The sequence below is a fragment of the Sminthopsis crassicaudata genome, chromosome 2 (assembly GCF_048593235.1).
Source record: "Sminthopsis crassicaudata isolate SCR6 chromosome 2, ASM4859323v1, whole genome shotgun sequence".
Lineage (NCBI taxonomy): Eukaryota > Metazoa > Chordata > Mammalia > Dasyuromorphia > Dasyuridae > Sminthopsis > Sminthopsis crassicaudata.
The window spans coordinates 397,457,640-397,483,846 of NC_133618.1; the positions used below are offsets into that span (position 1 = coordinate 397,457,640).

At 35.2% G+C, this 26,207-nt stretch overlaps 1 protein-coding gene across 3 annotated transcripts in view; it reads left to right on the forward strand.

The window, feature by feature from the left end:
- ARHGEF37 (Rho guanine nucleotide exchange factor 37) overlaps positions 1–26,207 on the forward strand; it is a 74,653-nt gene that overhangs the window by 12,363 nt on the left and 36,083 nt on the right. For 2 of the 3 annotated variants that reach the window (XM_074291747.1, XM_074291748.1), the window contains 2 exons: positions 3,626–3,837; positions 22,364–22,481. In XM_074291747.1, coding sequence (XP_074147848.1) covers positions 3,637–3,837; positions 22,364–22,481 — 319 coding nt within the window. In that variant the 5' untranslated portion in view covers positions 3,626–3,636. Of the gene's footprint in view, positions 1–3,625; positions 3,838–22,363; positions 22,482–26,207 lie in introns of those variants that run through there. The other variant, XM_074291749.1, reaches the window with a different exon arrangement.

The window sequence follows — 26,207 nt, forward strand, 5'->3', positions numbered from 1 at the left end:
ATTTATATTCTATTACTCATTCAACAAGTATTTATTAAGCCTAATTATGTCCCAAGTACTATATTAAACTTGGAATAAAAAGAAAAAATGAAAAAAGCCCCTTGAAGAGCTTACATTTATAATGGGGAAAACAACGTGTGAACACACACACACACACAAATTTATAAGATATATGGAAAGTAAACATATAAAATAACTTAAAGAGGAAAGTGCTATCAGCTAGGGAACTAGGAAAAGTCCACTGTAGAAGATGACACTTATATTGAGTCTTTTTAAAAATTTTATTTTATTTTTAATTTGTGGAATAAAACAAACATTTCTGTAATATAGTATAATAAAAAAAAGATGATGGAATATGAAATTGCAAAGCTACTATGTGCAACTTGCTATTTTCTTTTAAATATATAATAAAGTTATCTTTTTTTTCTTCTCCTCTCTCTTGCCCTAGAGATGGCTACCATTAGACACAAATATGTGTGGGGGGATGGGGGGAAACCATTCTATAATGCTTCTTTTTTTTATATATATATATCAGTTCTTTCTCTAAATGCAGATAGTATCTTTCTTCATATATTCTTTGTAGTTAATTTGAGTTTTTATAATAGCCGGAATGATTTATTCACTCAGTTATTCTTAAAACAATATTGCTGTTGTTGTATACAGTGTTCTTTTGTTAATTTCCCTCTTCGTTATTTTGTTTGAGTCATATCCATATTTTTTAAGATCCCTGAGCTTATCATTTCTTATAGCACTGTAGTATTCTATCGCAGTTATGTACTGTAGCTTGTTTAGCCTTTTTCCCACTTTACAGGTATCACTTCAGTTTCCAGCTCTTTTCTGCCACAGAGAGCTGCTATAAACATTTTAGGTTCTTTAATTTTCCCCCAATCAGCAGTGATATTGCTGGGTCAAGTGGTATAGGCAATTGAATAACTCTTTGGACATAATTCTAGAGTTTTTTCCAAAATGAACTTTTTTTTTTTTTTTTTTTCCTGAGGCAGTTGAATTTAAGTGACTTGCCCAGCGTCTCACAGCTAGGAAGTGTTAAGTGTCTGATGCCACATTTGAAGTCAGGTCCTCCTGACCTCAGGGCTATCCACTGCACCATCTAGCTGCCCCTGAACTGAGTCTTAAAGAAAGGCATGGATTCCAGTAGGAGGTGGGGTAAGAACATTATAGGCATAAAGAATAACCGATGCAAAATCATGGATACAGGAGACTGTAAAATCATGTACAAGGAACTATAAGTGGGCCAGTAGGGCTGGACCATAGATCATAGGATGCTTTTGTTACAGTCAATTCAAGAAGTGATGAGGATCTGTATTTAGCAAATGGAGTGGAGAAAAGAGATCTATGCTGGAAATGTTGTGTAATGAGAAATAACAAGATTTAGTCCCCAATTGGCTATATGGAATGAGTGACAGTGAAGTTGAAGCTGGAGAGAGGAAGGTGCAACATTAATTATTGGAAAAGTAATGGAGTCTGAATCAGTAATGGGGAGTTCAGAAAAGAGTTGGGTTTTGGGGGAAAATGAATTCTCTTTTTGGTAATATGGGTCTGAGATGCCCTCAGGACATGTAACATCCATTACATATCCAGTAAATGGTTCATGATGTGGAACTGTAGCTTAAGTGAGTGGCTAGGGCTGGATATATAGACTGAGTAATCTTTGATGTTAAGATAATTAAATCCATGGGAGTGCATGAGATCACCAACTGACGGTGTAGAGGGAGGAGAGAAGATTGTACAGAGCCCTTGGCTATTCTTATAGTTGGGGGAAAAAGGATGTATGATGAACTGAGGACTTGTTTTGCAGATAGGAAAAGAACAAAAAGAAAGAAGTATCAGAAAAATTTAAAGAATAGAGTATTTGGGAGCAACAAATAGTCCAGTGCCATACAAAAGATGAGAATTGGGACAGCTAGATGGTGTAATGGATAGCCTTATAGTCAGGAGAACCCAAGTTCAAAAAAAATTTTTTTATATAAATTGTTATGTAGTCTTTTATATAGCACATATATATATATATATATCCCTGATGATATTGAAAAAGTAGTTTCAGTTGAACTGAAATCACTAGTGATTTCTTAATTATAAAATCTAATACTAATTATATGTGAACTAATACTAATTAAGTCATATCAAATTGCATTGGTTGACGGTGGGAATCTAGTGGTTGCCTCTCAGGAGTTGGGCTTCAACTTTTTAATCTTCAACTTAGAAACTTGGTGACCCCTACAACTGTACCAACATAGGATTGACTGCTGTTTTTATATATGGGCCTAGCTGTGTGTGTCAGTCAAAAGATGTTTCCTATATGCTGTCATATGTTTTCACCCAATGGCCCAAACCTACAGTTCTCTTAAACTCATTCACACTTATTCACTCATCATGATGAAATATTATGAAAACTTCCAAATACTTAGTTTACACTGTTCAGTGATTCAATTTGAGGTGTCTGGGCCTTCTATGATTACATTGATTGAAAATTTTTATTTTCAAAATTTATTTTCAATTATTATATTCTAATTACTTATTGAAAAAACATAGATGTCATTTGTCGAAGCTTCTCCTTTCCCTCTGACATCACTCCCTATAACCGTTCTCTCCTGCTAAGACTTACTTCTCTACTTCTAGCTTGGATCCTATTCTCTCATGCTTCTTCTTTAGCAGATTTCTCTGACATTATTTTCTTTTTCTCTAATCTTCAGATTATATAGACTCATTCCCATCTTCCTAGAAAGATGCCCAGGTTTCCCTAAACCTTAAGTACCTTGACTTGATTCTTCTGTGCTCTCAAGCTGTTATCCTATATTTTTCCATCCTTCACACAACCTCCACAGTGATAGTCTTAAAGCAGAGGTTTGATAATGATATTGTCGTGATCAATAAACTTCAGTGGTTCCTTATTACCTCTAGTATCAAATACTTAGGCTTCTATTTGGCCTAAGCCCTTCACAATTTGGTTCCAGAATACTTTTCTAGCCTTCCCGGAAAAATACCTTCCTCTTCTGCAGGAGCTGGGTTGCTCAGTGGGGTGTGGGCCTGCAGTCAAGAAGACTTTGTTAAAGATCTGGTCTCAGACACTAACTATGTGACCCTGGGTAAACCACTTAACCCTATTTGCCTCAGTTTCCACATCTGTAAAATGAACTGAAAAAGGAAATGTCAAACCATTTCAATATTTATGCCAAGAAACCCTAAATGGTATCACGGTCAGATATAACTGAAAAACAACTGAACTTCTACACTCTAAGGTCCAGCCCAAACTGACCTAATGTATTCTTCGTAACATTCTACCTCCCATCTGTCTTTGTACCAGCTGTCTCTTAGAATGCATTCTCCTTACTTCTACCTTTTATATTTCTTGAGACTTCTTCAAAAGTCACTTACATTTGTGGGTCTTCTCTCTACATCTAGAAAAAAATATATTGCCTTGAATTTATTTTGTTTATAATTTGCAAATTCTTATGCATGTACAGTTGTTTTACCCCATAGAATGTAACCTTCTTGCAGGCCGAGATTGTTTTGTTTTTGCCTGGGGATTCTCAGTGGATAGTCGACATTGAATTAATGCTTGTGGCTTGATTGACTGATGAATATGCTTGACTTTTTTATTTCTTAGATCCTTCTGCCATGGCTGGTTACCAGGAAGGTGAGTCTCCCCCTCCTGGGGAGAACTCAGGGGATGAAAGTCAAGGGGATGAAGCAATCAAGATTCTTGAAAAAATGAAACTGAATCAGAGACTTGCAGCAAAGGAATTGATTAGCACAGAGGCCAGATACGTGCACAATCTCCAACTCTGTGCTTCCGATATCCGGAGCCAACTGCATGAGGTAACCTGCATGTAGGAATGGAAGAGAGGCAGGGGGCAGCACCCAGACCAGCGTTCAGTCCTCTCAATCCCTCTGAAGGGCAGTACCATAAATCATCAGCACTATACTTAAGCCCTAGTGATCCTCCAGAGTGGAGGGAGGGAGTTTAGTGCAAATCAAAGCTCCAGGTCTACATATAGACCACTGAAATTAGGGTAGATCCTGGTAGCAACTGAGACTTGTCCCTATTCCCTTGAGTCCTGGGGGTCCCTGCTTTCCTGCCTAACTCTGCTATTTATAACTTGTGTAATTATGGGCAAATTACTTCCTCTCTCTGAGTCTCATCATGAAAACTTTTGAGCAAGAAAATTTATGACTAGGACTATTTCCAAGGAGGTTATTTGGTAGCAATGATAATCATCATAGCAATTTACATTTATATAGCACTTTACTATGTATGAAATGCTTCCTAAGCATTGTTTCATTTGAGTCTCAAAATAACCTTGCGAGCTAGAGACTACAGGTAATCTCCATTTTTGCAGTTGAGGAAATAGGTTCAGAGAGGTTTAGTACTCTAGGTCACCCAGCCAGTAATTCCATCAGAGGTGAGATCTGAATTCAGTTCTTCCTGATTCCATTTTATATACTATACCTGAAGGGGAATAAAGGACCATATTGAATGAAATGTTCAAAATAGCATTCTGTGATGGAAAATATACCTAATTATTGGGGAATGACTGAATAAATTATGGCCTATGAATATAACATACTATTGCTGTGGATAGAAAAAATTTAAAGAAATGTGGGAGGTCAAGGTAGAATCAAGAGAATATGCAAAATGGCAACAAAATGCAAATTAAAGACATCAGTTATTTAGTATTTATTAAGTGCCTATTTAGTGCCAGATATTGCTAAGAGCAAGACTTATACAGAAAGGCAAAGAAGCAATCAAATTCTGGTCAGTCCAAGTTAATATGCTATCACATTCCTTCCTTTTGTTAAGAATTTATAAAGAAATCTTTTTGAGGAAATATACTTTGTAGGGGATTTGTTTGGATGTTTGTTTTGTTGGGAAGTTGTATCAAAGCATCAGTAATTTTTGTTTCTTTTTCTTTTTCTTTTTAAAACATTAATGTCAAAGTAAAGGAAGACCAAAAGAGGAAATTGATTTAGATGATCTCTGAAATTCCTTCTGGTTCTTAATTTTCTGATTTAGGGTTCAGTGTGACTCACTTCATCTTCTTAGGAGAGCGGGAGAGACTTTATCTGCTCAACAAAGTTCATGCCAAAAGGCAACCTAATCTTGTCTGATTTCTGACCTAGCCTGCACCTTACTGCCTGAATTCTGCCTTATGATTGTGCTATGTTGAAGTGAGATTTCTCTGCCAAAATAAGATGTTCACTATGGCCCCTAGCTTTAGGAAAAAGACTGGTCCCCATTAACTGCCATAAAAGCTTAGAATTGAAGGTCTAGTCTAACCTTTATTCTAAGGTAAGAATTCCATCTCTGTTATCCTTGTCTGGGGAGAAGTACAGGTTTAGAGTAATGCTTCTTTTTCAAAATTTTCAATGACAAGGAAGTTACTATTAGCAACAGCACCATTTAGTTTGGTGAAAGCTAGTTATGTATCCTGCCTCTGACACTTATTAGTTATGTGATGATGAGCAAGCCAATTAACCTCTCTGAGCTTTAATTTTCTCATCTGTCACATGGGAATAATAATAGCTTTAGCAGTTACCCCACAGGATTAGTATCCCAGTGAGAACAGTTTGTAAGTGTGCTTTGTAGACCTCAAAGCATTATGAGTAAATGTTAGCCATTATTATTATTTGCTATTATCTTCTGTGGTAGCCCATTCTTCAAAATCACAGAATTTAGTAACCACTCAATCTAAACTATGCATGAAAAAAATTCCAACTATAGTATACCTGACAAGTAATCATCCAGGCTCTGCTTTAAGACTGTCTTGGGAGGGAAAACTTGCCACCTCTAGGCCCATCCACTTTTGGAAAGCTCTGATTGTTAGGAAGTTTATCTTTATCTCAAATTTAAGTTTGCCTCATTGTAACCTTTACTTGTTCCTGTCTTTGTGCCTGAGCCAAAAGGAACAAGTCTATTCCCTCCTTTACATGATATGATACCCCTGAAACATAGACTCAAGGCCTTTCACTATCCTTTTTGCAATCCTCCAGACACTACAGCTTTTCAATGTTCTTCTTAAACTGAAACTCTCAAAATGGAACATCATTGCATTACTAGATTTCTTAAATCTTTCAAAGTTATTTTTCTTTGTAATACTTTAATATAAATTACTGTTCTGGCTCTGCTCACTTCACTCTGTATCAGTTCATACAGGTCTTCCAAGGTCTCTCTGAAATCATCTCTTTTGTACTTTTTAATCTTTTTTTTTAATAATAGCCTTTTATTTTCAAAATATGAAAACAGTTTTCAGCAACCCTTTTGTAATTTCATAAGGTGAAATAATATCACTTTTATAATTGTATATCATAATTTGTTCAGTTACTCTGTAATTTATGAGGGCCCACTTTTTTGCTACACAAATTGTTTCTGTAATAGAGAGCTGCCATAAATATTTTTATACATAAAGATCCTTTCCATTGATAATTCCTTATAATAATGATAACCAGCATGTATATGACACTTTAAGATTTGCAGAATGCTTTATAAGCAACATCATCTTTCCTCGCAACTGTTGTGAGAGGTTGATGCTATTATTATGTCCATTGTACAAATTGCTCAGAGTCATAAACTAATAAATGTCTAAGCGGTCCAGTGCTTTATCTAGCTTCTTCATAGACATTATTTATCTGTTTTCCCAAGCCCCATTGAACAATTGTTATTTTGCTCTTTTGATCATCTGTCTTTGTCTAAAGAGTGTGAGGGAAAACCTCCGAGTTATTTTAATTTTAATTTCTCTAATTGTCATTTATTGTTTTTTTGTTTGTTTGTTTTTGCTGATAGCTTCAATTTTTGCTTTTAAAAACTACTTTAATATCTTTTGATCATTTATCTATTGGGGAAATAGCTCTTGTTATAACTTCTTAGCATAAATTTGAATTAGTTCCTTATATATCTTGCAAATGGACCTTTATCAACAAAACTTTCTGCAAAGATTTTTTTTTCCTGGTTAATTGTCTTCCTTCTATTTAAACTGCATTAGTTTCGTTTATGCAAACGCTGTTCAGCCACTTTTGGATCCTGACTGCCATCCCTAGAGTTAGTTATCTCTCCCAGCTTTGTACCATCTGCAAATTTGAAGAGTTGTTATCTATGCTTTTGTTTAAATCATTGATAAAAATGCTAAACAACACAGATAACAGTAGTAGTATTCCACTGGAGAACTCTTGCTACTGTGGCATTGAACCATAACAGTTACTTTTAGAATCTAAATATCTAGCCAGTTCCATGATATACTAGATCAAAACTTTGATAAAATCTAGGTACATTATATGCACGGCATTCCCTTTATCTACTTATCTATTAAAAAAAAAAAAAAAGAAAATTAGGTTACTTGGCATAGTCTATTCTTGGTGAACCATAAAAGCTCATTGTAATCACTACTTCCTTTTCTAAGGATTTTCCAACCATCTCTTTAATCCATTCTAAAATTTTCCCAAAAATTAAAGTTATGCTCACTGGCCTTTAGTTTACACACTTGGTTCTATTACTTTTTTGAAAATTGAGACATTTGCCCTTCTCTAATTTTGGGGCACCTCTTCCATTTTCTATTTCTTTCAAATATCACTGAAATTTTTCATAGGAGCTGAAAATGTAGTTTGTTTTGAACAGTGAGTTGAATTCATCAAGGGCAAGTACTTTCTTATACTCTAAGGAAAAAACAAAAAAACAAAAAAAACACTTCTGTTTCTTACTCAGTTTTAATATAAATACATCTTAATTTAAATACATCATGCTTTCTCCTTCTGACTTCTATATTGTCTTAGAAGTTTCATTCTTAATATATAACACTATCTTATCTCTCCAATTCCTGTAAACACTTACTTATCTTGTTTATGATGAATAAGGTATGTACATCTAAAGCCATGGTTCATTTATGGGTTTCATTTCACCAAATCTCAGCAATACTAATGAGATCCAGTTGAGATCCTTGTGGATCCTTTTATTTGTTGCTTCAGTTTTAGGCACTTATTTTTTGAAAAGTCATTTACCTTGTATCTATTTTATTTTCTCAGTAGTATTTTATTTTTCCAAATACACAGAAAAATAGTTTTCAGCATTCATTTTTTGTAAGATTTTGTGTTCCAGATTTTTCTATCTCCTCCAAAGTAACAAGCAATCTGACATACATACATACATACATACATACATATATATATATATATATATAGATACACACATACATATATATATATATAAAACACATACAATACTTTTAAACATATTTGTTATGTTGTGTAAGAAAAATCAGCCCAAGAGGGAAAAGCCACAAGAAAGAAAAAGCAAAAAAACAATTATTTTTAAAAGGTAAAAGTACTATGCCTTAATCTACATTGAGTCTCCATAGTTCTCTCTCTGAATGCAGATGGCATTTTCCATCCCAATCCCATTGGAATTGTCTTGAATCACCTCATTGCTGAGAAGAGCCAAGTCCATCACAGTTGATCATCATATAATCCTGCTGTTAACTGTGAACAGTGTTTTTTTGGTTCCGTTCATTTCATTCAGCATCAGTTCATTTAAATCTTTCCAGGCTTTTCTGAAATCAGCTTGCTCATCATTTCTTATAGGAAATAATATTCCATTACATTCAGACACTATAACTTGTTCAGCTATTTCCCAAGTGATAGGCATCCACTTAATTTCCAATTTCTTGAGCACTTTTCTGTGGCACTTTTGTACCATATATTTGAAGTTTGCTAAGGAATTCATTTCTTGAATTTTGTTTCAATAATTATTATTATTATTTTGAGTATAAAAAGTTTGCTTCTCCTTAAGATATCCTCTTCAGGAAGGGTCTCAAATTTGTTTTTTAACTTAACTTGTACTGCTATCCTTTTCCTTCCCTTCCTTTGCTATGTAATACTCTTTCCCTTTGCAACATCATGGACAAGAGTCTCCCTTCTCTGATCTCAGAGCCCTTTCTTCCAACCCCTTTAAAATCTTGCTTCTGTTCTTTTTTAAAGGAATACTTCATTCTTTCTAACAACCTAGTTTATATTAAAGTTTAGATAGGCATTTTAAAGTCTTGTCATATTCTTCTCTAGGAGGGAAATCGACCTACATTTGGAACACAGATAATCGTCATACAACTATGCAAGAAACAGAGTCATTGCACAGTTGATGCAAATTACTGCACAATTTTCCTCATTCTCTGAAATGTTTGAAATTTTCAGTCTTTTAAAAAACACTTTCAAGGATTTATGTCTCAACCTTATGAGTCTCATTAAAACTTTAGGCTAGTTATCACCTTTAAGGATTTGACAATTCAACTTCATTTCCTCAGCCTCATTATCAACTATTGTGGTGTCTGCTATGCCAACCTTCAATTTGTTTTTATCACTTTTCCCCAACTACCAATCTACTCTCTCAATTTGTTTTACCCTCTAATTACTTCATTTATATGTTCTTACTTTGCCTCCCATCTCCTTTCTCCTTTTCCTTCTTGGGTCTTTTGTTCCTTCTATAACCTTCTCTCACACAAGCTCAAAGAATTAGTTTTTTGTCCACCTCTCATTTTTGGGAAGTTTTTCCTTATGATGAATTGAAGTCTTCCTTTCTCCACTGGTCCTAATTATGTCCTTTGGGGCTAATGTTTTCCATTTGAGAGCACTTTATATACTTGAAGATACCTATTATATCTCTTTCCCTCACTGGCAAGTTTTCTTTTACCTAGATTAAAAAGCCTACATTCTTCCAACCTGTACTTATTTAACCACAGGGAGAACTCATGATAGGGGGCAGGGGCCCTAAAGCCCCAGGCACTGATATATGCATAGTTTATTTAGCTCCAAATAATCACATCTGCTATACCCGGCTGGAGTCTTGACTCTTCCCCCAGGGAATGGACTAGAAAAAGAGCTGCCATTCAAGACCTCTCAGACTAAAAGTAGTTGTTCTTTCCAGGTCACAGACTTTCTGACTCATGTTCTGCTGATATTTTTGTGCATTTCAGGTAGCTAATAAGGTTCATGTGAATCCCTGAAAGACTTAAGGATTCATTCTCTTTGGCTTTACATCTCCATTTCAACTTTTCTGAGCAAAATATCTTCTGTCTTTTTAAGAAATAGGATCTCTTCTGTCTTCAGCCCTGAGAAGTAACTTGGTTTGCTCGGGATGGCTAATTTTGGGGTTAGTTGGGCACTGTGGAGATGTGTGAACCCCCTTAGGCCCTGGGTCCAGTGACTTTCGAGAATATCTAAAGCTGTCTTGTGAGTCTGAAATAACCAAAGTATAACCACAACTACAACAAATAGCTAAGATGGTCAAAAAGTTCTTTATAAAGAATCACCAGTTAAATGGCATAAAAATAAAATTAAATGGAGGAAATCAGTATTTTCAGTACTGACTGAAACAGATGGAAGAGAAAAATGGAAATAGGAAATAAAGAGATTGACTAAAAAGCAGGACAACTTAGCCTGTATCTGGAGTGAAGATTCAAAGGAGACAGTTACTGTCTTATTCTTCCAATTTATATACATTCACTGTCTTCTACTCCAGTCATTGTCCTCTTTCACACCCTACTGTATTCGGATTTTACTCAGCCCTGCTGGCTCCCCTGAATTTGACTCTGATGGCTTCTTCTTCCCCGCCCCCCCCCCCCAGCCCTTTTAAAGTCCAAGGCAAGATATGTGAAAACTCTAGTTATCTGTCCCAGCTAAAGTCAAAACCACTAGAATTTGGGAAATTCTGGGTAGTATTCTCCACTATCTGCGTCCCCAAAGTTTCTATGGCTATGGTTACACTTGTAGAGTGTGCTTTTGTTTCTCTTAACTCTCCCTCTCTATAGTTCTCGTTCTGTCTCTCTGATTCTCTCATAAACTCTAGCCTGCCATTATCTAATTTAGAACTGATCTAATACTCCATGTTCGGTATGATCAGAACAGAGGACAGAGGAACTACTATCTCCTTAATGCTGAAACCAGATTTCTCCTCTGTTATCATTAGAAGCTGCCACAATAGACAAACAGTAAATCTCTGGAAAGTGAGAATAGGTGCTAATAGGGGTAGGAGGCTCTGTTTGAGATACTCTTTAGAAAATAATATATGTTTTATTAAGTCTTTGGCTCAAACTGAGAAGTAACTTGGTTTGCTCTGAGTAGCTAAACTAGACAAGCCTAACTTGAGGCTAGTTGGGTACCGTGGAGATGAGTGAATTCCTTAGGCCCTGGTGTCCCATGCCTTGAGTGAATATCTGAACATGTTTGAGAAGCTTGTGAGTCTGAAAAAACCCAAAGCACCAAAACACCTAGAATTAGTCGGCAACATTTCTTGTTTTGTACATCTGCTTTTGTTTTTGCTTTTCTTTGACAAGGGAAGGATCAGGGAGGGAGTCGGAAAAGTGATACAGCTTGGAAACGGATGTGATGTAGAAAACAAAAAGTATCAATAAAACTCTTAAAAAGCAGTCTCAGCCTGGGAAGGGACATTAGGAATTGTCTAGTCTTACCCACTATATAGAATGCTGTATAAATAGGGATTATCTTTAAATCTCTTGGGTCCTGGTCTCAGTTTTGTACCCTATTAAGTTACTGCAGGGTATTGAGCCAAAGTGGTAGTCATTCCTGTTCTCCTTGTACCGGACAGTGTTCTTTGTGTTCGAGGTCTGGTATCATACAGAACAAGAGCTTGCCTGATCTGGGTGAGATTTTTTTTCACCAATAAGGATTGGTCTATACTTTAGAGAAAAGGTAGGCAGATGGGTTGATTTTCCACAGGGTAATCCAATCTTTCTAAGATGTTCAGTTTCTAAACAGTTTTGAGAATTGAACTCAACCTTCACAGGCATAAGCTGACCATCCAAGACTCAGATGATGGGCCTCTTATTCTGTGTGTGTGTGTGTGTGTGTGTCTGTCTGTCTGTCTGTCTGTCTCTGCCTGTCTATCTCTGTCTCTCTGCGTCTCTGTTTCTCTTTATCTGTGTCTCTGTCTCTCTCATTAGCATTCATAGAATTACAAGTATTAATCCTTAGAGGTTAATCTATTTTTACAAGAAGAAATCTAAATTTGGAGTCAGGAGATTTCCTGGTTCTGCAATTCCTTATTTGTGATAACTTTGTAAAATAACTTTTCTTTAGGCCTCAATTTTCTTTTCTTTTTTAAATTTAAATCTTTTATTTTCTGAATATATGCATGGATAATTTTGATATTCCCCCCTACAAAACCCTGTGTTCTAACTTTTTCCCCTTTCTTCCTCCATGTTCCCTCTCCCAGGCACTGGGCCTCAACTTTCTTATCTGCAAAATGAGAGGCTTGGCCTTTCCATGTCTACATCCTTTGGCAACAGTGATTTTTCCAGTTCTTTGACAAGTATAACAACTTACATTTTTATGACACTTGAAGATTTACAAATAATCTTCACAATAAACCTATACTGGTAGTTAATAGTGACAAGAAACCCTAACTCTAATTATTTATATGATCCTAGCTGAGTAAACCACTTATCCTTTGACTTTTTTCTTGATCAGCAAATCAAAGAAGTTGAACTGGATGATTTTCAAGGTCCCTTTAGCTTTAAAATCTGGGGTCTTTTAATTATGTTAAGACTTCTAGGCAAAGTCACTTTCTGAATGGGAGGCAGCCCACATATTTGCTCTATTGGCATCAGGCCAAAAATGGTCAAGAAATCCAATGAGAAGTTATAGTAACAGCCTTTTTCTATCCTAGAACTTCACACAAAAAAAATCAACTAGAAGGCCACAGGCAAGAAGAAAGGGCTACTTACCAAACAAAGCCAGCATCAGAAATGGACTGCAAAGCTTTGTGTTTAAAGGTTTCCCCTAGAAAACCTGACAAACCTGTGCAGTCAAGAAAGTTACACAAACCCTATCCCGGCTTAGGGTCTTTGGGAATCTCAGGGAGCCGCTCCAAGCAGTGACCACTGCAGAGCTCCCACCAGGATCCCTCGGGCTCAGATGCTGAATTCCTTAACATTCTTTTCTGAGATGTCAGAGAGGGCTTTGAATATCTACTACTCTGAAGCTTTAAGACTGGTGGGTAATTAACCCCAGGAAGTCCAGAATCCCAAGGCAAGACCAGGCAGGATGGGACTACTCCACCCAAAAGTGTAGCAAGAGTAGAACCTAGCTTTGTCACAACGCCCTAATTCTGTAATAAAAGCAAAAGAGGCAAGTACATCAAAGAAAACACTGACTAGTATAAAAAGTTAATGTAAATCTAAAGATTCTCCTGGACTGCAAACACTCCAAGGGAATAATGGACTTTCTATGAGAACTACATGAATAACCAGAAGATAGGAAGTAAGAGGTTAGTAAAAGAAAATAAAAACTTTTTTTTTTTTTTTTTTTTTTTTTTTTGGTAAGACAATTGTAGTTAAGTGACTTGCCCAGGCTCATACAGCTAGTGTATAATTAGTGTCTGGGGCCACATTTGAACTCGGGTCCTCTTCACTTCAGGGCCAATGCTCTATCCACTGTACCATCCAGCTACCCCAATAAAAATTCTTTTTTTTTTTTTTTTTTTTTTTTTTTCTATTCATTTTTCCAAATTATCCACTCCCTCCCCCCGATGGCAGGTAATCCCATACATTTTACATGTGTTACAATATAACTTAGATACAATATATGTGTGTAAATACCATTTTCTTGTTGCACATTAATTATTAGCTTCCGAAGGTATAAGTAACCTGGGTAGATAGAAGGTAGTGCTAACAATTTACATTCGCTTCCCAGTGTTCCTTCTCTGGGTGTAGTTATTTCTGTCCATCATTGATCAACTGGAAGTGAGTTGGATCTTCTTTATGTTGAAGATTTCCACTTCCATCAGAATACATCCTCATACAGTATTGTTGTTGAAATGTATAGTGATCTTCTGGTTCTGCTCATTTCACTCAGCATCAGTTGATGTAAGTCTCTCCAAACCTCTCTGTATTCCTCCTGCTGGTCATTTCTTACAGAGCAATAGTATTCCATAACATTCATATACCACAATTTACCCAACCATTCTCCAATTGATGGACATCCATTCAACTTCCAGTTTCTAGCTACAACAAAAAGAGCTGCCACAAACATTTTGGCACATACAGGTCCCTTTCTGCTCTTTAGTATTTCTTTGGGATATAATCCCAATAACAGCAATGCTGGGTCAAAGGGTATGCACAGTTTGACAACTTTTTGGGCATAGTTCCAAATTGCTCTCCAGAATGGCTGGATTCTTTCACAACTCCACCAGCAATGTATCAGTGTCCCAGTTTTCCCAATAAAAATTCTTAAGGAAATTTCTTTAAGGAAAGAAAATAGCTTAGAATAGAAAGTGGTAAAACTTACTCAATAAGAGACTTCCTAGAAACAAAAGCAACATTATCATCATTTTTTGAAGGTGGTAACAATCTGTTGCCATCTGCCTCAATTAAGAATGCTGTTTTAGACTGTCCAAATTCTTTACTCCCTCATGTCTATGCAGGCCAGACTTATCAACTCTCCCTCCCATCCTACCCTGCTCTTTCATTATGCCTTCTGTGATCCCGGTTAATTATAAATAATCTTTCATTTTCAACATTCCTTCCTGTAAATTACTTTGCATTTTGTATTGAATTTTTTATGTATATATTGTCCTTCCCTCACAATATTATTGGAAGTTCTCTCTTTTTTTTAAATTGAAGCTTTTTATTTTCAAAACATATGTAAGGATAATTTTTCCTTTTTTTTTTTTTTCTTTCTTTTTCTTCTGGTTTCATTTTTTTTTAATTAATTTTTTAATTTTATTTTTTATTAAAGCTTTTATTTACAAAACATGCATGGGTAATTTTTCAACATTAATCCTTGGAAAAACCAAATTTTTCCCTCCTTCCCCCTATCCTAGATGGCAGGTAGTCTAATACATGCTAAATATATTTTTAAAAAATGTTAAATTCAATATATGTATACGTATTTTTTATTAAATCTTTTTATTTACAAAACATATGCATGGGTAATTTTTCAACATTGACCCTTGCAAAGCTTTCTGTTCCAAATTTTTTCCTCCTTCCCCCCCATGCCCTCCCCTAGGTAGCAGGTAGTCTAATACATGTTAAACATGTTAAAATATGTTAAATCTGATATATGTATATATATGTCTATATATATACATATATATATACCTATATATATATATTTATACAATTATCTCGCTGCAAAAGAAAAAAAATTGATTCTAGAAAAAAAAAAAAAAAACAAACCCTGAGCAGGTAAACAAAATTCAAACATCGACAAAAAGAGTGACAATACTATGTTATGGTCCACATTCAGTCCCCACAGATCTCTCTCTGGGTGCAGATGGCTCTCTCCATCACAGACTATTGGAACTGGCCTGAATCACTTCACTGTTGAAAAGAGCCACATCCATCAGAATTGATCATCATATAATATTGATATTGCTGTGTATAATGATCTCCTGGTTCTGCTCATTTCCCTTAGCATCAGTTCATGTAAGTCTCTTCAGGCCTCTCTGAAATCATACTCCTGATTGTTTCTTATGGAACAATAATATTCCATAACATTCCTTTACCATAACTTATTCAGCCATTCTCCAACTGATGGGCATCTACTCAGTTTCCAGTTTCTTTCAGGAGAGTAATCACCATAAAACTAGCCAGGTGTTAAAGTCGAAAAGTCTTTATTGCCTGGTGCTCAGTTAGTTTTCTCATGGCCTTCAGAGGGGACTTGGTTTCAGTGGAGAAAATGCAGGAGGTCAGGCCTGCTACCACAAGGTGTGAAATGGGATGAGTGAATCTGTCTCTCAGTCCCCCAGGAGAGCCACTAGGAGCCTGACCAAAGATAGAATGAATCTTTCTCCTTGGATCAAGAGCTTGAGCTCCCGCCTCCAGTCCTTTGTCTTCTCTGCCCTGACTCTGGCTGAGTTTGTCCCAGTTTATGTGCTCTCTTATAATTACATTATCATAGGTATGAATCTTGTAGAACTATATTAAGTACCAAGTACACGTACTGAACTAGAGAACTGTTAATCACCATGCTAAATGAGATAACCATTGTCTTTATCAATTCCACTGAGTTAGCACCTTGTAAGAATCCTTGTTTAAAGTACAAGAGTTTTGGTCCATAACAAGCTGCCACAAACATTCTTGCACATATGGGTCCCTTGCCCTTCTTTAAGATCTCTTTGGGATATAAGCCCAGTAGTAGCACTGCTGGGTCAAAGGGTATGCACAGTTTGATAACTTTTTGAGCATAGTTCCAAATTGCTCTGCAAGGATAATTTTTCAACATTGACTCTTGCAAATTGTTGTGTTTCAATTTCCCCCCTTCTCCCATGCCCTCCCCTAAATGGCAAGCAATCTAATATATGTTAAACAGGGTAATAATATATAAATCGAATATAGGCATATAATGTAAGTCATTTAATGGAAGAGTTATTTCATTTTTTTGGTCTTCATGTTCCTTGTGCCTATATTGTGCCAGGACAAAAAAAGTACATATTTAATAAGTATTTGATGAATTGAATTGAATTTTTTTTTTTAAATTTCTAAGTTTTTCTGAGAACATCCTGTTGATCATTCCTTATAGTATACTGGCGTTTTATCGCAATCATATGCCACAACTTATTAGGCCATCCCTGAACTGATGGGCATCCCCCTAAATTTCCAATTCTTTGTCACCATAAAAAGAATACATGTAGGTCCTTTTCCTTTTTTATGATCTTTGAGATACAGCCCTAGTAAAAGTATTATTAGGTCAGGGGGGATGCATGTTTTTAATAGTCATTTGGACATTGCCCATAATATAAAAGTATTCTCTAGAATAGTTCAATTGGTTCATAAGTCAATCAATTATATTTCAGTTTTCCCACATCTCTTCCAACATTTGTCATTTTCCTTTTTGTCATATTGGCCAATCAGATAGATGTGAAGTGGTACCTCAGACTTCTTTAATTTTTTTTTTTTTTTAATTTATTAGTGGGGCAGGTAGGTGGTGCAGTTGATAGAATACCAATCCTGAAGTCAGGAGGACCCGAGTTCAAATTAGTTTGACATTTGACAGTATTAACTATGTGATACTGGGCAAGTCATTTAATCCCCATTTGTTTTTCCAAAAAAGAAAAAAAAAATTATTAGTAGTAGTAAAGTTGAGGGCCTTTTAAAGCAATAATTTGCGATTTGTTTTTCCTCTTTCATAAGCTGTAATAAACACATGCTTAATTTATTCAGCTTGCCATTTATGCATTTGGATTTTGCTCTTGAATATTTTGTTACTTGCTTTGAACTTTTAGACTTTGCTGATAATTTTTTTTTAATTTTCTATTATATTTGCTACAAACATTTCTTCAGTTTTTTTAATTTTCTCACTCTCTGCCTGACTGTCTCTCTCTTTTGCTCTCACTCTCTTGCTCTCTCTCACTCTCCCCCCCGTGTATATTATATATATATATATATATATGTCTGTTTTTATCTATATCTATATGTATATATGTGTGTGTGTCTGTTAGAAATTTTTCATTGTTATAAATTGAATTCCTCTACCTTGTTCCCAATAATGTTTTTTTGCTTTTGAATAGAAATTTGTTTCCCTTTTAGAGCTGAGATAAACATTTTTTTACTTTTTTTTTTTTTTTTTGAGTTTTTACATTTGCATATAATTCACCTGAAGTTAACGTAGTACATAGTGTCAGATATGGATGTGAAGATTTTTGATGTTGTTTTGGACATATTGCTAACCAGTTTTCTGAAATTAATAAATGATTCAAATTTGTTAGCCCTAAGATTATCTCCTTCCTTCTTTTCTTCACTCCTCTACCATCTTATTCTTTTTTTTTTTTTCTTTCAAAATACTTTAATACCTAAATCTGACCCAAAGTCACTGTTTTTCTGGTCTATAAATGAAAATCCTTTTATAAATTTCTCAAATGCGTGTAGCTTTAAAAATTGTTACCTGTCATCTTTCAAGAAAGTTTTATTTAATGCTTTAAAAATAATATTAGTTCCTTTCTCAATAACCTTTCCTGAAATATGCCTACTCCTTCCTTGTCCAACATGTTGGACATATTCTGATACCATATATCTTTTTGTAGTTTATCAGCTTCCACTTCTGTGGAGAGAAGATATGTGAACATTTTTCAGTGTTTTAATCAGAATTCTTATGTCTTAGAATGTAATTTCTTTGTTTTATTGATCATGGTACAAATTATTCGCTTTTTTCTCCATTATTATGTATCAATTCTTACAAGTTTCCCCGTTTCTCCAAATTCTTTCTAACCATCATTCCTTATATCCAAATAAGTTTCACCATCTCCCAATTGATGAATAACCACGTTGTCTCCAGTTTTTTGCAATAAAAAAGGGCTACTCTAAATATTTTTGTAACTGTGATATCATTCTGCCTGGTCATTTACCTACTTGGGTGAATTCCTAGAAGTGGTTCATAAACTTTGTGACAGATTAGTGATCATTTCTTCAGATAGTTCCTAATTCCCCACCTGGCTATGCTTCTTTTAGACTTCTTTAGCTTCTCCACCAGGCCTTTTGGGTACCTGCTTATCATCTTTCCTTTTGTATTATTTTCCCCCATTACTTTTACAAATGAAGAAACTGAGGCAATCAGAGATGAGTTACTTGCTTGGGATCACATAGCTTATAAATATCTGAAATCAAATTCAAACACTGTTCTTCCTGACTCCAGTCTGGTGCTTTATCCACCATGTCACCTAGCTATCCCAACACATAATACAATGCCTAGCACATAGTAGGTACTTAATAAATGTTTATTGTGAATTAGTCTAAAAAAGTCACTAGATAGGAGGAATACAGAGAGGCTTGGAATCTGATGATTAATGTCTAGTGACTTTTTTTTCTTTTTTTTTTTTTTTTAATTTAGAATTTTTTTCCACGGTACATATGCATGAGTAATTTTTTTTATAATATTATCCCTTGTATTCATTTTTCCAAATTATCCCCCCCTCCCTCCACTCCCATACATTTTACATGTGTTACAATATAACCTAGATACAATATATGTATGTAAATACCATTTTCTTGTTGCACATTAAGTATTAGATTCCGAAGGTGTAAGTAACCTGGGTAGATAGACAGTAGTGCTAACAATTTACATTCACTTCCCAGTGTTCCATCTCTGGGTGTAGTTGTTTCTGTCCATCATTGATCAACTGGAAGTGAGTTGGATCTTCTTTATGTTGAAGATATCCACTTCCATCAGAATACATCTTCATACAGCATTGAAGTGTACAGCGATCTTCTGGTTCTATTCATTTCACTCAGCATCAGTTGATGCAAGTTTCTCCAAGCCTCTCTGTATTCCTCCTGTCTAGTGACTTTTTTAGACTATTTCAAAATTATTTTCCAGATTAATTTGTAGCTTTATAAATATAATATTAGTATTCTTGTGTTCACAATGCCCGTCAAACATTTACTATTTAGTTTTCTTCATCTTGGCCAATCTGATAGGTATGACGTATCTAATATATTATTATTAATGATTCAGAACATTATTTCACATCATAGTGGTTAACTTATATTTCTTCTTTTGTATACTGCCTGTTCATATCCTTAACTACTTGGAAAACCACCTTCATTTTCTAAAAAGAGTTCTTATCTTTGCCATGAAAATGATTTTTAGATGAAGTCTAAAAATTGGATATATCACATTTCTGCTTCTGTTATTTTTTAATTAGAGAAATCCTTTATAATTAGAATTTTTCTTTTTTTAATTTTTTTTTAATTTTTCTTTTTTATTATAGCTTTTTATTTTTCCAAATATATGCAAGATAGTTTTCAACATTCACTTTTGCAAAACCTTGTGTTCATTATGAAATACAAAATGGATAATTTCAATTATATTAAATTTAAAAGTTTTTGTACAAACAAAATCAATGCAACCAAAATTAGATGTGAAGCAGAAAACTGGGAAAAAATTTTTTACATCTAAGGGTTCTGATAAAGACATCATTTATAAAATGCATAGAGAATTGATTCAAATTTATAAGAATACAAGCAATTTTTCAATCAACATGGTCAACGGATATGAAGATGAATTTTCAGATGAAAAAATTAGTTATTTCTAGTCATATGAAAATATACTCTAAATCATTATTGATTAGAGAAATGCAAATTAAGACAATACTACATACCTCTCAGAGCTAAGATGATAGGAAAAGGATAAATGTTGCAGGGGATGTGGAAAAACTGGAACACCGCTACATTGTTGGTGAAGTTGTAAACTGATCATTCTGAAAAGCAATTTGGAACTATCCCAAAGGGCTATCAAATTGTGTATACCCTTTGATCCATCAGTCTCACTATCAATCTGTATTCCAAAGAGATTACAAAAAATGGAAAAGGACCTACATGTGTAAAAACTGTTTGTAGCAGCTCTTTTTGTAGTGGCAGGGAACTAGAAATGGAGTAGATGTCCATCAATTGGGAAATGGTTGAATAAGTTGACAAAATCTGATGGATGTGGCTCTATTCAACAATGAGGAAATTCAGGGCAGTTCCAAAAAATTTATGATGGAGAAAGCAATCTGCATTCAGAAAGAGGACTGTGGGGACTGTGTATCACAATATAATATTTTCACTTTTTTTTGTTGTTTGCTTGGGGTTTTTTCTTCAATTTTTTTCCTTTTTGATCTGATTTTATTTGGGGGGGGGGGCTGAGGCAATTGGGGTTAAGTGACTTGCCCAGAGTCATATATTTAGGAAGTGTTAAGTGTCTGAGACCAGATTTGAACTCAGGTCCTCCTGACTTCAGGGCCGGCATTCTATCTATTGTGCCATCTAGCTGCCCTTTGATCTGATTTTTTTTTTTTGTTTGTTCAGCATGATAAATGTGGAAATACATATAGAAGAATTGTACATGTTTAACATATATTGGATTACCTTTATAAAAAGGGGAGGGAGATGGAGAAAAATTTGAAACAATTTTGCAAGGGTGAATATTGAAAACTCTTTGCATGTATTTTGAAAATAAAAAGCCATTATTTTAAAACAACCTTGTGTTTTAATTTTCTCTCTCTCCCCCCTTACTGTCCCATAGACAGCAAGCAATCCAATATATGTTAAACATGTGCAATTCTTTTAAACATTTCCCTATTTGTCATGCTGCACCAGAAAAATCAAATCAAAAGATGAAAGGAAAAAATAAATGAGAAAAAAACCCAAGCAAACAAATGGCAACAATAGCAAAAAAAATAAAAAAAGAAAAAAAGAAAATATGCTTTGATCCACATTCTGTCTCCATAGTTCTTTCTCTGGATGCAGAAGGTTCTTTTCATCACAGGTTGGAATTGCCTTGAATCATCTTATTGTTGAAAAGAGCCAAGTTTCTCACAATTGATCATTACCCAATCTGTGTAAATACTTTACTTGGTTGTCTACACTTACTTAGCAACAATTCATTCAAGTCTTTTCTGGTTTTCTTGAAATCAGCCTGCTTGTCATTTCTTATAGAATAATATTTCATTACATCCTAACTTGCTTATTCAGCCATTTCCCAACTAATGAGCATCCAATGTATTTCTTTGTGGCTTTTTTTCCCCTTGAAGTTCAATATTAATCTGTTTATGTGAGTTAAATTGGGGGTTAACATTTTTGATATCATATGAATTTTGTCTGTGTGCTATCATAGCACCAAAGATTAAGAATTGGAAAAGACCTTATGGCTCAGGTATTTCAACTCACTAATTTTACAGTTGAGGGAACTAAGGAAGACCAAGAAAGTTTAACTGACTTGCCTGAGATCATGAGTTGAATCAAGGATCTGCCATTTATTAAAGCCAAGACTTTTTCCGCTTCATCATGCATCTGCCCAGTCATTCCCTATTTTCAATATTTATTTTTTTGTATAATTTTCTTGTATAATTTAAAGTAAAATGGTGTCAAATTATACACAGTCTTTGGCAATCTTGACATGTAAGTTTTCACTGTCCTTCATATCTATGTTTATTGCTCACATTGATTTAAACTCATTTTGTTTTTTAAATTTTCTAAAAAAAATTATTTTCATTTTCTCTATTCCTTCTACTTTTTCTTTTAATTTTTAATAAAATATTTCCACCTATCATCAGATTCATAGCTTTTATTATATTATCAATGGATTTTGTTAAACTGTTGGGTTTCATCATCAGTTTTCCACTTTTTAGTTCCATCTTTATTTTGAAATCTGATTTTTCTAATTATATTTAATAGTCTCTATATATTTATTGTATCTTAGAAATTTGGTTTTTTTATGGCATTCTCCTTGGTGATGTTTTTGCTATCTTTTTTTATTTTCTGAGGATTTCTGCCAGTTTTGCAGAAATCTTGGATCTAGATCTCAATTAAAAAGAACTTGGTTTATTTCATATCTGTTCTTTTGACTTCCTGTTGTGATTCATGTTTTTTAGTTGCCAGAGGGAGACTTGGATGTGATATTCTCAAACATTAATGATATTATCAAAATCAATAGCCGTTTCCTCAAAGGCCTAGAAGAGGCAGAATCTGAAGAACAGCTAAACTTACTTGGTAAGTATACTAACATTCAGCAGAATGCCACTGATAACTGGCTTTAGCATCTAGTCCCATTTGAAATTCAGCTGCTTATTTAGTATATGTTTGTGGAGGGTCTTCTATGTGTAAAGCCCTATGGAAGACACTGAGGATGCAAAGTAATGGTGGAGTATATGATGTGTTCTATACCTCCACCAAATTATTCCTTATATGGGTGGATGTGGGAATCATGAGCCTCTTAGCCTAAAAGCCAGTTCTTAATATTACCTTCAGGTTCCTGGTAACTTGAGCAATTCAATACCTGTTTTTAAATACTCCTTGCACCACATAGTGATACTCTACCAGCTTAGCACAATTAGAACTATTTAATAGAAGAGCGAGCAGATTATTTTACAATCTGTTATTCCCTCTTTGAGCCAATCCAATGAAATTAAGGTTCAAATAATGCTCATTCCCCCTCTTTCTTTCCCTCAACTGTAAAAGGTCCTTTGTGCAACATAATTTACCTCATTTTGCCTCCCCTTTTCTCTTCTCCCAGTACAATCCACTCTAATTTCTTTTTATATCTTCACCTTACAGTCCACTCATATTTCCATTCTCTACTTCTTTTAACTGCTCCAACAAAGATAAGTTCTCAAGAATTACATGTATTATCTCTCATGTAGGAATGTAAACATTTTAACTTTTAAAAAGCATAGTTTTTTTCCTTTTCATTTACCTTTTTTATGCTTTTCTTGAGTCTTGTATTTGAAGATCAAATTATCTGTTCATGTCTGTTTTTCATCAGAAATTTTTGAAAATTCCCTATTTCATTGAATGTCAATCTTTTCTCCTGAAAGATAATGCTTATTTTTAATTGGTAGTTGATTCTTAGTTGTAATCTAAACTCCTTTGCCTTCCAGATATCATGTTCCAGGCCCCCTGATCCTAATCCTAGGTCCTAGGAAACTGTGATTGTGGCTGCTCGATATTTGAATAGTTTCTTTCTGGCTGTTAGCAGTATTTTCTCTTTGATCTGATAATTCTGGAATTTAGCTACAATATTCTTTGGAATTTTCATTTTGGGATCTCTTTCAGAAGTGACCAGTGGATTCTTTCAATGACTATTTCCTCTAGGATAATAGGATAGTTTTCCTTAATGATTTCTTGGAAAATGTTGTCCAGGTTCTTTTTTAATCCATTATGGCTTTCAGATGGTCTAGTGGTTCTTAGATTGCCTCTCCTGGATCTATTTTCCAGGTTAGTTGTTTTTCTGATGAAATATTTTACATCTGTTATTTTTGATTTTTGAAAACTGATTCTTGATATGTACTTGATTCATTCACTGCCAGTTGTCCAATTCTAATTTTTAGTGAATTATTTTCTTTTTTTTAACCTTTTGCATTTGGCCAATTGTACTTTTAAAGAAGTTCTTTAGTTCAGTGAATTTTTTTTTCCATTTTGCCAGTTCTGTTTTTAAAGTTTTTTTTTTTTTTCCATTTTGCCAAATTATTTTTTAAGGAGTTATTTTCTTCAATATCCGTGCTTCCTTTTTTTTAGTTGTTGGCTTTCCCCCCCCAAACTTAGGTAATTTCCCTGCATAGTTCTCATTTCTTTTCCCCATTTTTCTTCTCTTTTTTAAGATCCTTTTTGAACTCTTCCAAAAGAGCCTTTTAAGCTAGCACTAGTTCAGAAGTCTCTTTGAGGCTTCACCTGAAGACATTTTGCCTTTACTGTCCTCTTTGGGTTTGTGTTCTAGTCTTCCCTGTCTCTGTGGTAGCTTTCTATAGTCAGAGCTCTTTTTGCTGCTTTTGCTCATTTTTTAAAAATTGAGCTCTGTTCCTAGGGCACTGAGGAGATTGACCCACGCTTCTTTTTTTAGGGGACAGGGGCTTCTTACTGATTGTGTTGGGGCTGGGGCCAGTGGTGTTTCTCACAGAAAGCCTGTGCTGGGTGGGCCTGGCCATTATGCTGAAGTTTGGAGGCTCACAATTTGCCTTCTATGGTTGCATTGGAGATCTTACAGATGGCTGCTGATGCACTGGTCTTCTGAACCAGGACAGAGTAGTCAGTGTTATAATTTGGCTGAGTCTCTCTACAGATTTCCCACACTGGGCCTCCCCTCACCTCCCTCTCTTCCTTTCTTCCTTCCTTCCTTCTTTCCTTCTTTTCCCCTTACCTCCTTCCCTCTTTTTTCCCTCCTTCTCTTCCTTCCCTCTGTCCCCACATAGGGTATCATACCCCTATCTACACATGCTCTTAAAAGCTTTTTTTTCCTTTTGGTTCCCTGAACCCTCCCAAGATATCTTGGGATTTATTGTCTAGATTTTACTCTTAAATCAAAGCAACTTAGACATTATATCTTAATCCAAAGCCACTCTGATCCTCATTGATTGGCCACCAATAGGTCCCAGGCTCAGCCCCATTTAGATATTGTGTAGTCCTGATTGACTCAGATTGAGTGTAAATAGCAATCATTTCTGCATTGGTCAGAAACCACAAGGCCCCCCAGAAGATGTATCTAGATTTCTCTGGACCAGGCAAAAGAGGAAATTCTCTGCCTCAAATGCTCCCCAGCCTTAATCACTGAATGGGTGCAGTCTCAGTCAGACTCTGATCTGTTGAAAACCTTAGCTTCTAAGGCCAAAGTTTCCCTCTGCTTCCAGGGCCATCTCCAGTCCTCCTGATCTGTATCTGGCCAATGGCCCCAGATGGTTCTGGAGGGGAAAGTGAGGCAGGCGACCTAGTACAGCCCTCCTTCACTTAAACCCAACTCACTTGGATGTCACCATGGTCCTCTTTCAGAAGGAAGGACAAACAACAACTCAGTTGAGACAGACCTTTCCTGAAGTCCTTCTGAGATATCTTAAGCTGGAAAATTATTACTCTCTGAATGTTTGTGGATTGTTACTCCACAATTCATCCAGGAGCTTGATCTAGGGTTAATTTTAAGGGAGGCTCAGGCAGTGGCCTGTCTACTCTCTGTCATCTTAGCTCTGCTCCCCTTTATATTACAATTTAAAGAGTAACTTCCTAACAATAATGGAATGGGCCACCTTGAATCACTCTTGAGCTGTTGTCAAGTGAATTTCTTCTTTAGTATACTTGGATTTCTGAAGTTATCTCCCAGAACTGAGATTCTCTGATTTTTCTAATTCAGTGCTGATTTTTCATTTCCTTTTTCCTGTCTCTATGCAGCCTCCTGTCTCTCTATAACAAGGGAGAATTGTAGATACTTAAGATGCTTGTTATCTTGACTTGTTACTAACAGCAGCAGTAATAAATGAAGTAGGTAGTATAAGAAGTTATTTATTTTTATTTTTATTTTTATTTTTCAGCCATGCAGATTTATAATCCATCTGTGCCTTCTCATTTTTTAAGATTCTTGTTGGCACCCTTCCCATAATACTCCATTCTGATCCACACCAGATGTCTTTCTCTTATTTTTTTAAACATATAATGGGTAAAAAAATAAATAAATAATTAAGTGCTGAATGTGGACTTATATTTTATTCTCGAGGCAGTAGGGAACTATTAGATTGAAGGCAGGGAGAACAATTAGGAGACTTGCAGAGAGTACAGACAAAATGTGACACATGATATTGCATGGTGCAGAGTGGGGAGAAAGATGTGAAAGTTGTAGGGTTAGGATCAATAGATATTGGCAAGTGATGGGATGTGGGCATTGCACAAACTTGGGCAACTAGAAGGTTAGTAGTCCCAACAACAGAAATAGGGAAAATTCTAGTAGGGATGGGTTTT